Source organism: Ursus maritimus, unplaced genomic scaffold (assembly GCF_017311325.1).
Source record: "Ursus maritimus isolate PB19 unplaced genomic scaffold, ASM1731132v1 scaffold_12, whole genome shotgun sequence".
In the NCBI taxonomy this organism is placed as follows: Eukaryota; Metazoa; Chordata; class Mammalia; order Carnivora; family Ursidae; genus Ursus; species Ursus maritimus.
In genome coordinates this window covers 23,800,920-23,814,187 of record NW_024423564.1, presented here as the reverse complement: position 1 = coordinate 23,814,187, position 13,268 = coordinate 23,800,920, and the positions used below count along the sequence as shown (strand labels likewise).

Genomic DNA, 13,268 nt, shown 5'->3' with positions numbered 1-13,268 from the left:
GCAAGGTAGCTGACCAAGAGGATATAGGAAGAGCCACGAGAGCCCAGTGTGGGGTATCAGAGCCTGAGAACAATAAGATGGAAATCCACATGGACGGTGGCTTGCTGTAGTATATCAGAGCCCAAGTGGGAAGGAAGGCTTCCATGGGAGGTGGGGGCTGGCAAAGAGCATCAGAGCCTGAGAGGGTCAGGAGGGTGTTCCCCTGGTGGGACATGAAAGGTACACTTCTTGAATTTTCTCTTAATTTTGTCTGTTAAAGAATATAAGATGTCCAATGTTGACTTTCTATATAGCAACACCATCATCTAGTCTCAACTATCCACAACTGGAGACACAAATCTGGGATCTTAAACCACTATGAATTGGATTTGACACGGGTTAACCCTTGAACGGGCTTAGGTCTCACTGGACACTAAGTCCGTGATGACCTCTTGTCTGCAAGGAGGTGTCCGCCTTTCCTGATTGCATTCTGTCTTGCTAACTGTCACTCTGCAGGGACTTATACCCCCACCTGCTGCTATACATTTCTGTAAAGCACCTGTCTGCTTTCCACCTCAGCTTACTTGAGATCTCATAACTCTAACATCAATTTAATTTCATGACACATCAATTTAATTTCATGACACATTGCTAGCCCAAATTCAGGTTAAAAAGTGTTAAGAACCTGGTTTTTAAGTGGTTTCTTTGGACCCTCTGCTAGGAATAGTGTGGTCACCTGGTTTTGATACCTCTCTTTCCCCTGGGCCTTCCTTGTGTCATCCTACCAATCACGGTCAGACATTTGGCAGTCCCTCATCAGATCCCTGACTTAAAACCTTCTACTTTGTAACTTAATCACCTCAAGTTCATTGGTGCCAAATAAAGTGCCACTCTTCTCATTTATTCTGTAATTGCTTCCTTTTTGTTTGTCACATGTCAGTACACCAGCTCTGTACCCCTATTTTACTTCAACAAATATGTGACGGATACCCACTGGTAGGCAAAGCCCTGTGCTTAGAATTGGAGATTAAGCAGTAAACCAGCCAGGAGTCTACACCCCCAAGGAGCTTGCTCTGTAATAAGCAGGACAGACGTTAAAGAGCTAATGACACCATTGCTGATTACTTCATTAAATGCCACAAAGGAAAAGCACAAGCAGAGGTACACCTAGATTCTGGGGAGCCTGAAGCTTAAACAAATTGGGGAAATGTCTTTAAGAAAAAAATTAATTAAAATCACAAATACAAAATCCAAGTGCAGGGGTTTGGAAGTGACTTGGGCAAGTAAGGGCCCTGAAGCTTATGTTTCATTAGTTTTAATGGTAAATTGGCTTCTGAGGACAGGAGCTTAGAAGGAGCATAACAGAGGGTTTAATCTACCAGTCAGAGTTGAGAAAGAGAGAACATTCTGTGAGCAAGAGAGAATATTCCAGGCCAAGAGAAAAGCAAAGGCTCTCAGTTGGGAGTGGGTCAGAAGAGTTAAAGAAGGCCAGTGGGTATGGAACGTGGATGACAAACTAAGAATGACACTGGGGAGGCAGGCCAGGGCCAAACCATGTAAGACTTCCAGGTCAAGTTAAGGATTTTGCATCTTAAGAAAGATAGTGGAAAGATTTCTGATTGACTGAGGGCAAGAAGACGAGTGGCACTATCTCAGCTAAACTGGGGTTAGGGTGGCAGTGAGGCCTATGGAACCATACTCAATTTATCTGCTGCTTCAAATCTGATCGCCTTACTTGCCACTCAAGCTTCTGCCACTAGCTTAAAAAGGGACCTTAGTCTCTCACAACTCCTGTCACTGCCAGCTTTCACAGCTCCCTTGGCACAAAAGCTGCACTTTGCCACAGCTGTCACCACACCTGTCCCAGTGGCAGCTCCAGGAATGCCAATGCCCAGCCAGGGCTGTCCAGGGGGCTGGGTTTAGATCTCCAGTTCTGGTTTAGACCTCACAACATCTCACAAGAAACATTTCACTACATGATGTGGCATTTAACTTCCTTAGTGGCGGCCCCAAAAGGGGCAGAATACACAACCCAGAAGTGTGGAGGAAGGGAAAGCCCTGGAGTGTGAAATTTGGCTAGTAGGTACGTCTCTCACCCTTCTTCTCTTCTAACCTTTTGGGAGGCAGGATGATTTCACATGGCGTTCTCTGTCCCACGTGACTGAGCAATGGGCTCCATTTCCTTGGGAAGTGGGAGCCAGCTCTGTCATGCACCACACGGGCTCTGCTTTCCCTTCTTCCTATCTCGTTTCCCTTTTCTCCCCACTCATACTGCTCTGGGATTGTAGCCTTCAATCAAGCATCTTCACATGAACTTTGACACAGGCTATGTTTTCTAAGCTAATGCACATTAAAAAAGAAAGGGATCCAAGATCTATTAAAATGAGTAAAGATCTATTTAAGACCTGATATTGTGTTTTCGGTATGGTTCAGTTTGGTGTCTTTCTGATCTTTTTGAATGGTATCTTTCTGATAGAGCTGAGGCTATATCTTATTCACCTTTGTTTTGGCTGGCAAGAGACTGTGCACACAGTAGGTGCTTCACAGATCTTCCTTTGCATGGAATTGCAGTAGGTTATCCATGACTTAGAAAAAGAGGAATGCCTGTGATCAGATACTGAAAAACAGAGCAGACCCTAACAATGCTACTGATTTGACACCAAGCTGTGAAAACTTTTCCAGAGGTCGCTTCTTTATCCTGGTGTTCAAAAACAACAAATTCAAACCAGGTTGAAGAATGCATAAAAGACAACATTAAGAGTGTGGTCATTCTTGGGTTAGAGTGCAAAGGAAGGCTTGGTTCAGTATGGTTCTATTTCTAGGAGAAAACAAAACTTTCTAAAAAATATGCACATGATAAAGAAGATACACTGGATATACATTAAGAAAAACCCAGCATTCAGTTGAACTTACCATATTTTAAGAATGTACCTAGGTTCTATTTTTTTTTTTTTAACCACTCACATGGTCTTAAATATTTATTTAGAATAGTAAATACAATGTAGCCTCTGGTGAAACAAACGAACAAATAATGATGATCCTTCCTTGTGCAAATTCTCATTCTGACACAAAATTTCTCCATCTTTACTTTTTCATGTTCTGTTATGGATCTGGATCTGTCCTGATGTTACACATGTGCCATTTCTGTTTTTAGATATAAATAGTAAAGAGCTCATAACCGATTTCCTCAGTTCCCTATTGTGTAATTCAAAGATTAATCTACTATAAGGAGAGGAACTTCATGAATTTAAAGTATATTCATCATCACATTAAGTCATTTGCTGAACTTAAAACTGGTGCTAGAACAGCTGATGTGATATCTCTGATTTCTTACTGCCCATTATCACTACTCCCAAAGAAATGTACATTGTAAGTGGTACAGTAACTTTGGCTTGGATATTTTTTTGTGTTGGTTTGTTTTAATGTGGGCTCTTCCATTGTAAAAAAAAAAAATCGTTTTGATCTGTTTTGAAGCATGTATTCATAAAGACAAACCAACTACTGACTCTACGAAGCTTTACTGGGTATCTACCACAGGAGCTATGATGAATCATGCTCCCTAATGCTGCCCTCCAGGGGGATGTAGAGGCCTGGGGAGAGCTCCTTCATGTGATAGGCCCTGGGACAGTCCATATTTTAAGATTATAGGGAAGATTGTTTTTAATTGACACCATCTATAGATTGACCTTCTTGATATGTAGACTTCCTTCCTGTGGAAAGATTTTTCAGACTTGTTTGACTGAAAGGAAAGCATCGTTTTTCCTTTAAAATTTTTTTTCCTTCTTTTTCTCCTCCTTTCATTCCTTTCTTTTGTTTTTGTTGTTCTTTTTTCCTCTTTCTTTTTTTTTTGCACTATAGGTACTTAGAAAATGATATTAAATAAAACTGAAATTAAAGAAATAGATACAGAATATGAGAAATGTGAAAAGTATCTTTAAGTTGGTTACCATGTAACTAATTAAAGGTTTAAAAAGTAAAATGTGCTTATTTCAAAGTTGATGCTCATTACTAAAGAAAATATTTATTTTAAAGTATTTTATTCTACAGAAAGGCAGAGAGGCTCGCAGCGTGATAAAGCCATTCATCATAGTCAGCTTCAAACTGGCAAAGCTCATGCCAAGCACAGGTTCTGCGGAAGATTTCATGGTCAATTAGGTAAATACATGTATAAAGTGGTCTCAGCACCAAAGATCATGAAGCCAATTACTGATCATGTCTAATTTCACCCCCTTAAGTGCCAGAAGTCATTTTTCCCCTTGCAGTTTTAAGATATCCAAATAAAATGTACAATTTTGAACATCATAGAAGGCTTTATAATATTTAATAATGTGGCCATTAGTATATAAGCATTGTTAGATGTAGTCTTCTACATTTCTGAGAGGTTTTCAAGAAACCTCAGCTAAAGCTGTCTAGAATATTTTTCACGACAGCGTGATGGACATAAGTGTATAATTTTAAGTATGTATTTTTCTATTTGAAATACAAATTTGAGGCACATGGTTAGTTGTTTGCATTTGTGCAAGATTCAATTTATATTATAGAAAGCCTGCTGACTAGTGTTCCATTCAGGAGCATTCTGTCCTACCATTTTATGCATGTCTGTATTCAAACTAGAATAGTTTTAAATGAACCTTTTATATTTTAAATATTCAAGAGTTTTATATTCAAAATTTCTTCTCGCTGTCAAACTAGTTTGCCTAAAGGCAAGGTAAGATCCTGTTACATTCTCAAAGGTAGAATTAAATTTTATCATGGCATCCATCATAATATACAGTTTGCTTAATATGCAAATAAAGAGTATATGGATTCAAAGAATAAAGGATTTTTAGGTAGTGTGTGAAATCCAAGGGACCACTTTTATAGAATAGATTCCTTTTAAATTTACATTTCCATCATTTTAATGAAAACACAGGGTAAACAAATTATAATAGAAATGTTTTAAGTTACCATTTTCCACTCAATTTTACTTCTACTGGGCTATTTTTCATGGCAGCTCTTTATTTAAAACTAATAAAAATGGAAGAGAAGAAATAAAAAATATATATACTAAAGAAATCATTACCTCAGCCATTTTGGAGAGTTCCATCCAGTCATTTTTGCTATAACTGCACATGATGCTAGAAATCACAATCTTCAAAAAGAAAAAAAGGGAAGAATGTCAGTTCAAATAGTTGTGCACAAGGGTGTTCTGCACAGAAGGGTATATTAATATTTACACATATATGTTTATAATGATAAACCGTATCATAAAAATTAGTTTTTGATCTGTTGAAAGACAAATGACTAAAAAACAGCACTGTATTATGGTGAGGCAAAGGATGAGATTCAGGGCTTCAGACTTATGTTAGAGACTATCTCATTTATTACCTTCAAATTCTTATGTAAGTTACTTAACTTTCCCGATCCTCAGCATTCTCATTTTTAAAATGGAGATAATGATCCTGACTTTGCCAACCTCAGAAAGTGATAGTGGGAATTACATAAATTTGTGTATGTGAAAGGCTTGTCTAAATTATACAATGACATGGAAATCTTCATTAATATAATTACTGGTATAGCTAAAAGTTTCAGGGTATGGAAAAGAATTAAATTAGTGTCTTCTTCAATCAGATCTTATTACAGCACAGATAATAATACCTTACATATTCATAATGCATTATAGTTTTAAACTTTGTTAAATGTTGATTATTTAACTACAGTCTTACAGTAAGCCTATAATAGAGGCTATATAGAGTAGTAGTTACTACTACCTGCTCTGAAGTCGGAATGTCCAGATTGGAACTCTGACTCTATCACTTACTGTGTGGCCCCAGGCAAAATATTTCGTTTCTTCTTTGATTAAATATGGGTAACACTACTACCTACTCAGAGAAGTAATAACGGAAATTGCTAAAAACGTATATAGCTCTTATGATGTGCTCGGTACTGTTTTAATGGTTTTTGCTTCACTCAATCATTCCCAACATTATTCTTCCCATTTTACAGATGAAGGTACTGAGGCACTGAGATGTAAAAGTCACACAGCTAATAAGGAGCAGAGCCAAGATTCAGACCTAGGTGGTTTGGGAGTCTGTGCTTGAGACCACTTGATTTTGCTGGCCCAAAATAAGTATTCAATACACATCAGTGATTTTTTTTTTATTATTATTATTAACATTCAAAGACCGAGACTGAGATATGAAGAGTTTGTGCCAAGCCTGAAGTCACAGATTCTAGTGAAAGAGTCCACTAAAAGTCCTTATGTTCTCACCACATGCAGCTTTTTTTATATATGTCTAGAAAACAAAACAAAGCAAAGATATGTTGGAAAAGTCTGATGAATGCTTTTGGCATTGAGAGAAACAGAAAATAAGTTGTGATCATATTGGAGAGAGTTCTGAAAACCATGAAGACAAGCGTGTCTGTAACGTTGAGTTAATTTTTTTCTCTCCTGAGAGACTATCATCCCCAATGGGATCTCGGACTACTCCCCGTCATTCATCATTTTATCTACAATAACCAGCACGGTGTTTGGCACACAGTAAGACTGAGTGAATAAATGAACGAGGTCACCAAAGGTTTAGGGAATTGCTTTATCAGCTCATCCTTCTAAAAGTAAGCAGAAATGAATATCATGAGTCAGAGAAGGGAAAAAATAAACAATTGATGAAAACTGTTGGCAAATAATTACTATGAGTCAGAGTGAAGAGTGAGCAGGGCTAATGTGGGCGTTGGTCTTGGTGATGGAAAAAAAAGGTCAGATGTTAAAATACACAGGACTTGTGTCCTAGAAGAAGCAATTTAGAAAAAGGAATCAAAAGATCTGAGAGTCTGAAATCTGAGGGACTGAGAGAAATCTCAGAACATTAGTCAGATAAAAGCAGGACAATAATGAGAAATAAGAAGCCAGGTTCAGATAGATTGCTTTTTAGAGAGAAGAACAAAGGGAAGAAAGTAAATGATGAACAAAGGAGGAAAACTGAGGATGCCTAATTATTTTGGGACGAGTTCAGGATTTAACATTTGTGTCCAGTGAGGATGCAGCTTTTAAGAATTTGGAGAAAAATTTAACAGTGATCCATAGCCTTTCCTCTAGTGGCTAAAAGAAAGGGGGGAAAGGTCAAATTCCATGCTTGCCTATTTGCAAGCTAAAAAAGGGTCACCAACATAAATTATGAACTTTCAGATAAGAGATCATGTTTCTGCCCTTTCCAAGTGGATCTAAGATCTCAGGGATATTTTGCCCCACTCCCCACTTTGAAATGGACCAGTGAGGAATACCACACGGTACACTGGATCTTCTGGGCCCAAACTAATACCTCCAGGTGAGTATCCCCTGAATGAAAAAATAAGGGACTCCATTTGAAAGGAAAATCAACTGGGGGCAGGTGGGACAGATTCCTATTGTCCTCGGTAGCTTCAAGGTCAAGTAAAAACAAAACAAAACAAACATATTAAAAAAAAAAAAAAACAGTTAATACAGGCACCTGGATGGCTCGGTCAGTTAAGTGTCTCTGCCTTTGGGTCGGGTCATGATCCCAGGGTCCTGGAATCAAGCCTCACATCAGACTCCTTGCTCAGTGGGCAGCCTGCTTCTCCTTCTCCCTCTGCCTGCCGCTCCCCCTGCTTGTACTGTGTCTCTCTGTGTCATATAAATAAACAAAATCTTAAAAAAAAAAAAATACAGGGACTTAGAAGAAAAAAAAAAAGAAGAATTAGATCTAAGAATGCCCTTTCATGGAACACATCACGTTTTAATGACCAAAGCACCAAAAACCAGTCTTGATAAGATAGGTATCAACTATAAAACATTCTGTAAATTGGGGCTCTGATCTGTGTTCCAATGTTCTAAATTATATTATCTTTTTGCTTTCACAATTAATCTCCTTTTCCAAAAACATTACCAATCCTGATTGAATACATGTGCCTTTGTGGCCTCGGAATCTTACTGTGAACTCTTGGTAAACTTGCTTTCCCACTTTCTTGGATGACAGTTCCACTACTCCCATTTCTCCCCCATATTTCTAAACCTCTGTTCCCCATTCTCTTTTCTGTCAACACCTCATCTACTACTTAAGAAAATGTAAATACCAGGAAGGATAATTTCACTTCTTCCACACCAAATCTATAAACTCAAGTGTATCCATACCTATTTTTTCTCTCTACTCTTCTCTTCCACTCCATCAAACTGGAGACAGTGCCTCTCCTCCTATCAAAGGTTACTTCCTCTATTTATATGACGGATTCATCATCACCTCTCACCTTCTCAACAGGTTCTTCCTCTTTTCCAGATCATTCCCACAAGCATAAAAACATACTCAAATATGGCCCACTAAAAAAACCATCTCTCACTAGACCTCCCATAACTCTTCATTTGCTGCCCCATTTATCTTTTAGCGAGCCCACCAAAATCTTGGGAGAGATGCGTGTATCACTTCTCTCCACTTCATATTCTGTTCACTCAGACTATTCCAGTCTGACTGCTGTCCCCCTGCTTCACTGAAACCCTTCATGTAAAGGTTACCAATGGTTTCTGTATTCCCAAACTGCATAGACAAATCTGTTCTTTTACGCAAACTCGTGGAAGTATTCACCAGAGTGGACTGCTCTTTACTTTTTGGAACACTTCCCCCTCTTGGCATTTGTGACATCACATTCTCAGGTGGTGTCCCGGGCCCTTTCTTTTTCTCTATTTCATTCTATTCCCTTTGAAGTTACCTAACCAGGTAGCTTTAAATACCATTATACATCCATGTTTCTAAAATGTACGCCTTCATCCCTATCCTCTTTAGTGGATTCTAGATTCATGAATATGGTGACACAATTTATGTCCTCACTAATGAGATGCTTACTAGACATTTTATGTGTAATATATTAAAACCAAACCTCTTAATAATCCCCCACTAGTTATTTTCCTAGGCCTTTTTCCATCTCAGTAAAGTGTCTACATTCTACTCAGTAGTTCAAGCCAATAATCTAGGGGTCATCCTTAATCTCTCCTTTTCTCTCATCTCCTGTTAAAAACACTAATATCTTTTAATAAAGAATAAAATGATTTGGGGGTCATCTTTAGTCCTCTGAAATAGAATGTCACCACATATTTTCCCAAAACATCCCTTGGTTTTAGATTAAGGATATTTAAACTATGAAGACAATTTGGCATTTTAAAAATAATGTATAATGTTATTTTTTCTCCTTAAATTTACTTGACTGTCAAAAAAATTGCTTAGGAAGTTATTTCAAAAGTGCCAATTTTAGTTTTTTTTTTTTTTTAAAGATTTTATTTATTTATTCGACAGAGATAGAGACAGCCAGTGAGAGAGGGAACACAAGCAGGGGGAGTGGGAGAGGAAGAAGCAGGGGGAGTGGGAGAGAAAGAAGCAGGCTCATAGCGGAGGAGCCTGATGTGGGGCTCGATCCCATAACACCGGGATCACGCCCTGAGCCGAAGGCAGACGCTTAACCGCTGTGCCACCCAGGTGCCCCGTGCCAATTTTAGTTTTGCATGTAATAGTTGTCAAGAGTCTAAGTGAACGAAACCAGAATATAACTTGAATTTTCTTAAGCCAAAATGGGTGTTAGTTTTCACATTCAGATATCTTAGTGGTATACCTGGCTGAAAAGTGGTCATAGCATGGGTCTCTTCCCATCATGCATTCTCTACCTTCCTGTGTCTGCTTTATTTTCCCCTAGTGCAACTAGTTTTGGGTGGAGGTGGCAGGGTGGGTGAAGTGAGGAATCAGTCAATGGTCACCAGTTGCTCTGAACATCATTCCAGTTTAGGAACCAATGAGAAAAAAAAATTCGTTCACCTTCCCAGCTCCAATGCAGGACTTTGGCGAAAGCTGAATAGCTGATGACTGTGATTAGCCCTGTTGGCGATACTTTGTCAGTTTTTTGGGCAAGAATGTAGAGTCTGTTTCAGATGAGGAAGAAGAACAGGGTAGTGCTTGGCTGCTCAGAGCATACAAATAAAACCTACCTCTGCTTAACATAATGTTTCTCTCCCACATGTGGTCACTCTTCAATGACAGCCCACCCAAAATCATACTCAGTCACTGCATTCCCAGGCATTTGGTGGCACCAGTACTCTTTTTTTTTTTTTTAAGATTTTATTTATTTATATGACAGAGAGACAGCCAGCGAGAGAGGGAACACAGCAGGGGAGTGGCAGAGGAAGAAGCAGGCTCCCAGCGGAGGAGCCCGATGTGGGACTCGATCCCGAAACGCCGGGATCACGCCCTGAGCCGAAGGCAGACCTTTAACGACTGCGCTACCCAGGCGCCCCGGCACCAGTACTCTTGATGTTCAGGACAATTTTCTTTCTTTCTTTCTTTCTTTCTTTCTTTCTTCTTTCTTTCTTTCTTTCTTTCTTTCTTTCTTTCTTTCTTTCTTCTTTCTTTCTTTTTTTTAGATTTTTTATTTATTTGACAGAGAAAGAGAGAGACAGCCAGCAAGAGAGGGAACACAAGCAGGGGGAATAGGAGAGGAAGAAGCAGGCTCCCAGTGGAGGAGCCCAATGCGGGACTCGATCCCAGGACCCCGGGATCATGCCCTGAGCCAAAGGCAGATGCCTTAACGACTGAGCCACCCAGGTGCCCCCAGGACAATTCTCTAGTAATATTTATTTCTTTCCATCAAGCCCCATGTGGCTTCTCATGATCCTCAGGACTTCTAGGGCAAATGATGACTTTAACCAAACCTAATGGCCATTTACTAAAGTGGAACCAGGTTAGACACTAATCGAGAGCATATATCATATCCTGTTGTCAGTGCTAGTAAACATTATCTCCATGGTAATGGATTTCTTTGATCAGCCTGTCTGCCTAGCTGGGTCCTGTCCACTAGAAGGATCTTCCCTGTTGTCCCGCATGGCAGCCCAAGAAGGGTACTGGAGAAGGGAACGTTGGCTGATTTAGCATCCACTTCATATTTGTATGGGAATGTGAACTTGGGGATTACTTTGTCATAATTGGAGGCATGTTTAGTTTTTGGTTTTGCTTTTTGTCTTATCTTGATTTAAGTAATAAAACTCCCTAAAAACCTTGGTCTATTGTTTGTCACTTTAACCATAGAAGAACTGGTATCTAATGCTAAAATCTTTTTTTCATTTTGAATTTTTGGATCTAACCCTGCCTTTAATGTTTTATTTATTTTTTATTTTTAAAGATTTTATTTATTTGCTAGAGAGAGAGAGGCAAGCAGAGGGAGAAGGAGAAGCAAACTTCCCACTGAGCAGAGACCAACATGGGGCTTGATTCCAGGACCCTGGGATTAAGGCCCAAGCCAAAGGCAGACGCTTAATTGACTAAGCCACCCAGGTGCCCCTGCCTCTAATGTTTTAGCAACAAGCCTGGGGGCTCTACCCATTTCCTAAATCTTTGTGTTAATTGTTTTTTTGTTTTTTGTTTTTTTAAAGATTTTTATTTATTTGACAGAGAGAGAGAGCACAAGCAGGGAGAGCAGCAGTCAGAGAGAGAGGGAGAAGCAGACTCCCTGCTGAGCAAGGAGCCCAATGTGGGACTCTAATTCTGCTTTACACAGAATATTTTTAAATTGCATTTTTACATAGCTTGACTTTCATTTTGATTCATGACTACTGACTATAACTTAAAATGTATACTCTTTGTGTAGACATCTAATTGCTATGAGACATTAATGTTCTAAAGCATATAAAATGCCAACTATAATAATTTATGAATCAAATTTTGCATGTTGTTTCTCCTAGAAAAATTCCTCAAAAGTTAAAAAACAGGATACTTATTCTGAAAAAAAAAAAAAAAAGGCAAAACAAAAAAACAGTATTAAATGGCTTCTATCGTCATCCTAACTTTTAAAAGAACCACAATTCATGATTATTTTTTAAATTACTCTTATGGAAAAAATAAAATAATTTTATTAAGCATTTTTGTCGAAGTGAATTATAATAAAGTTTGCACATCAGAAATTAAGGTGAAGAACAACATAAAACTTCAAATTGGTTACAAGCTGGCTATGTCCTCAAACTCCCATTTACTTAAAGTGTATGCTTAAAACACATGTTGGCATCACTGTTTTGGTATTCTGTGACAACACTATGAACTACATTGGAAATTCAGTCAACAATTCAGCTTCAAGACAACTTAAATTTTTTAGTAGGGAGAAACTGCGAAGTGACAAAGGTGAACAACTGTAAATTACAAGTAGCTGAGAAGGTTTTGTCAAACAATTTAACCATATTATCCCTTAACACTACTGGGATTATATCCAGGAGGAAAAATAGCATGGGACATGTGATTTTCAAAGACATTTAAACTAAGAAAATGTTTATTAAATATTAATTAACTGTACAACATTCAAATTTTAATTGTTCTTTATACTGTAGTACAAATACAGCGAAAGTGAGATTGGTACAATTTTCCTAAAGTATACACATGGAGCATAACACATTAAAAGTGAAATTCATAAGTTCTTCAAATTTTATATGGGTACTGCTTATTTAATGTTTGCAGATGAGAAGAATATTCTTAAGGTTGTCTTTTATATTATTTAAAAATTCATTATTTTCTTTGTTTATTTTGGGATTAGCAAATGTGTTGTTTATAGAACTATTCCTAACACAGAAAAGTCATATTTGAAGTTAAACAAATATGCACATAGTTTCCATAGAAAATCAGATGCTTTCCACTAGAACAGGAAAAACAAAACAAAACACTATTCAGGAACTACAGTAATGGTTGCCTTCTCCTCTCCTTTTGGTTACTTCTTTACATATTTTATTTAGTTCCTGTCCCTATTGTGTCTAGGAACTCATCTCCCCAAGGTCACCAGTGACCTTGGAAAATATATTAGATACTTTTCTGCCCAAATCTTTACTGGAACTCTCGTTAGCACTTGGACAGTGAGTCACTCCAGCTTGCTGAAAACCTGCTCCATAAGAGCTTTCGAGATACCTCTTTCCNTCCTTGTATTTTTGTCGTTCCTTCTCAGGCTCTTCTACCCCTGGCCGCTTTTTACATGATGATGTCCCCAGGGTCTATTCATGGTCCTCTTTTAGTATCACTTCATAAACATTCTTAGACATTACATTCACCATGATTTCAGATAATATCTGTACACAGAGAATTTATAAAGCACACACCTCCAACCTCTCTCTTTCTCCTAAATTCAAGAACAGCATATCCAACTACTTTCTAATCCCCAGATTCAATTTGCCCAAAATCAAATTTACACTTCTCTGCCGTGCATTTGCTTATTTCTTCAAGTTAAATATACTCCACCTTTTCATCCCAAGTTAGAAAACTAGATTTCTTTTCTCCCTTCCTTTCTCA

At 38.2% G+C, this 13,268-nt stretch overlaps 1 protein-coding gene across 2 annotated transcripts in view; it reads right to left on the bottom strand.

Annotated features, from left to right (window-relative positions):
- The window catches only part of DPYD (dihydropyrimidine dehydrogenase), a 788,358-nt gene that overhangs the window by 258,163 nt on the left and 516,927 nt on the right, over window positions 1–13,268 (bottom strand). For both annotated transcript variants that reach the window (XM_040626997.1, XM_008697678.2), the window contains exon 15: window positions 5,042–5,110. In XM_040626997.1, coding sequence (XP_040482931.1) covers window positions 5,042–5,110 — 69 coding nt within the window. The remainder of the gene's footprint in view (window positions 1–5,041; window positions 5,111–13,268) is intronic.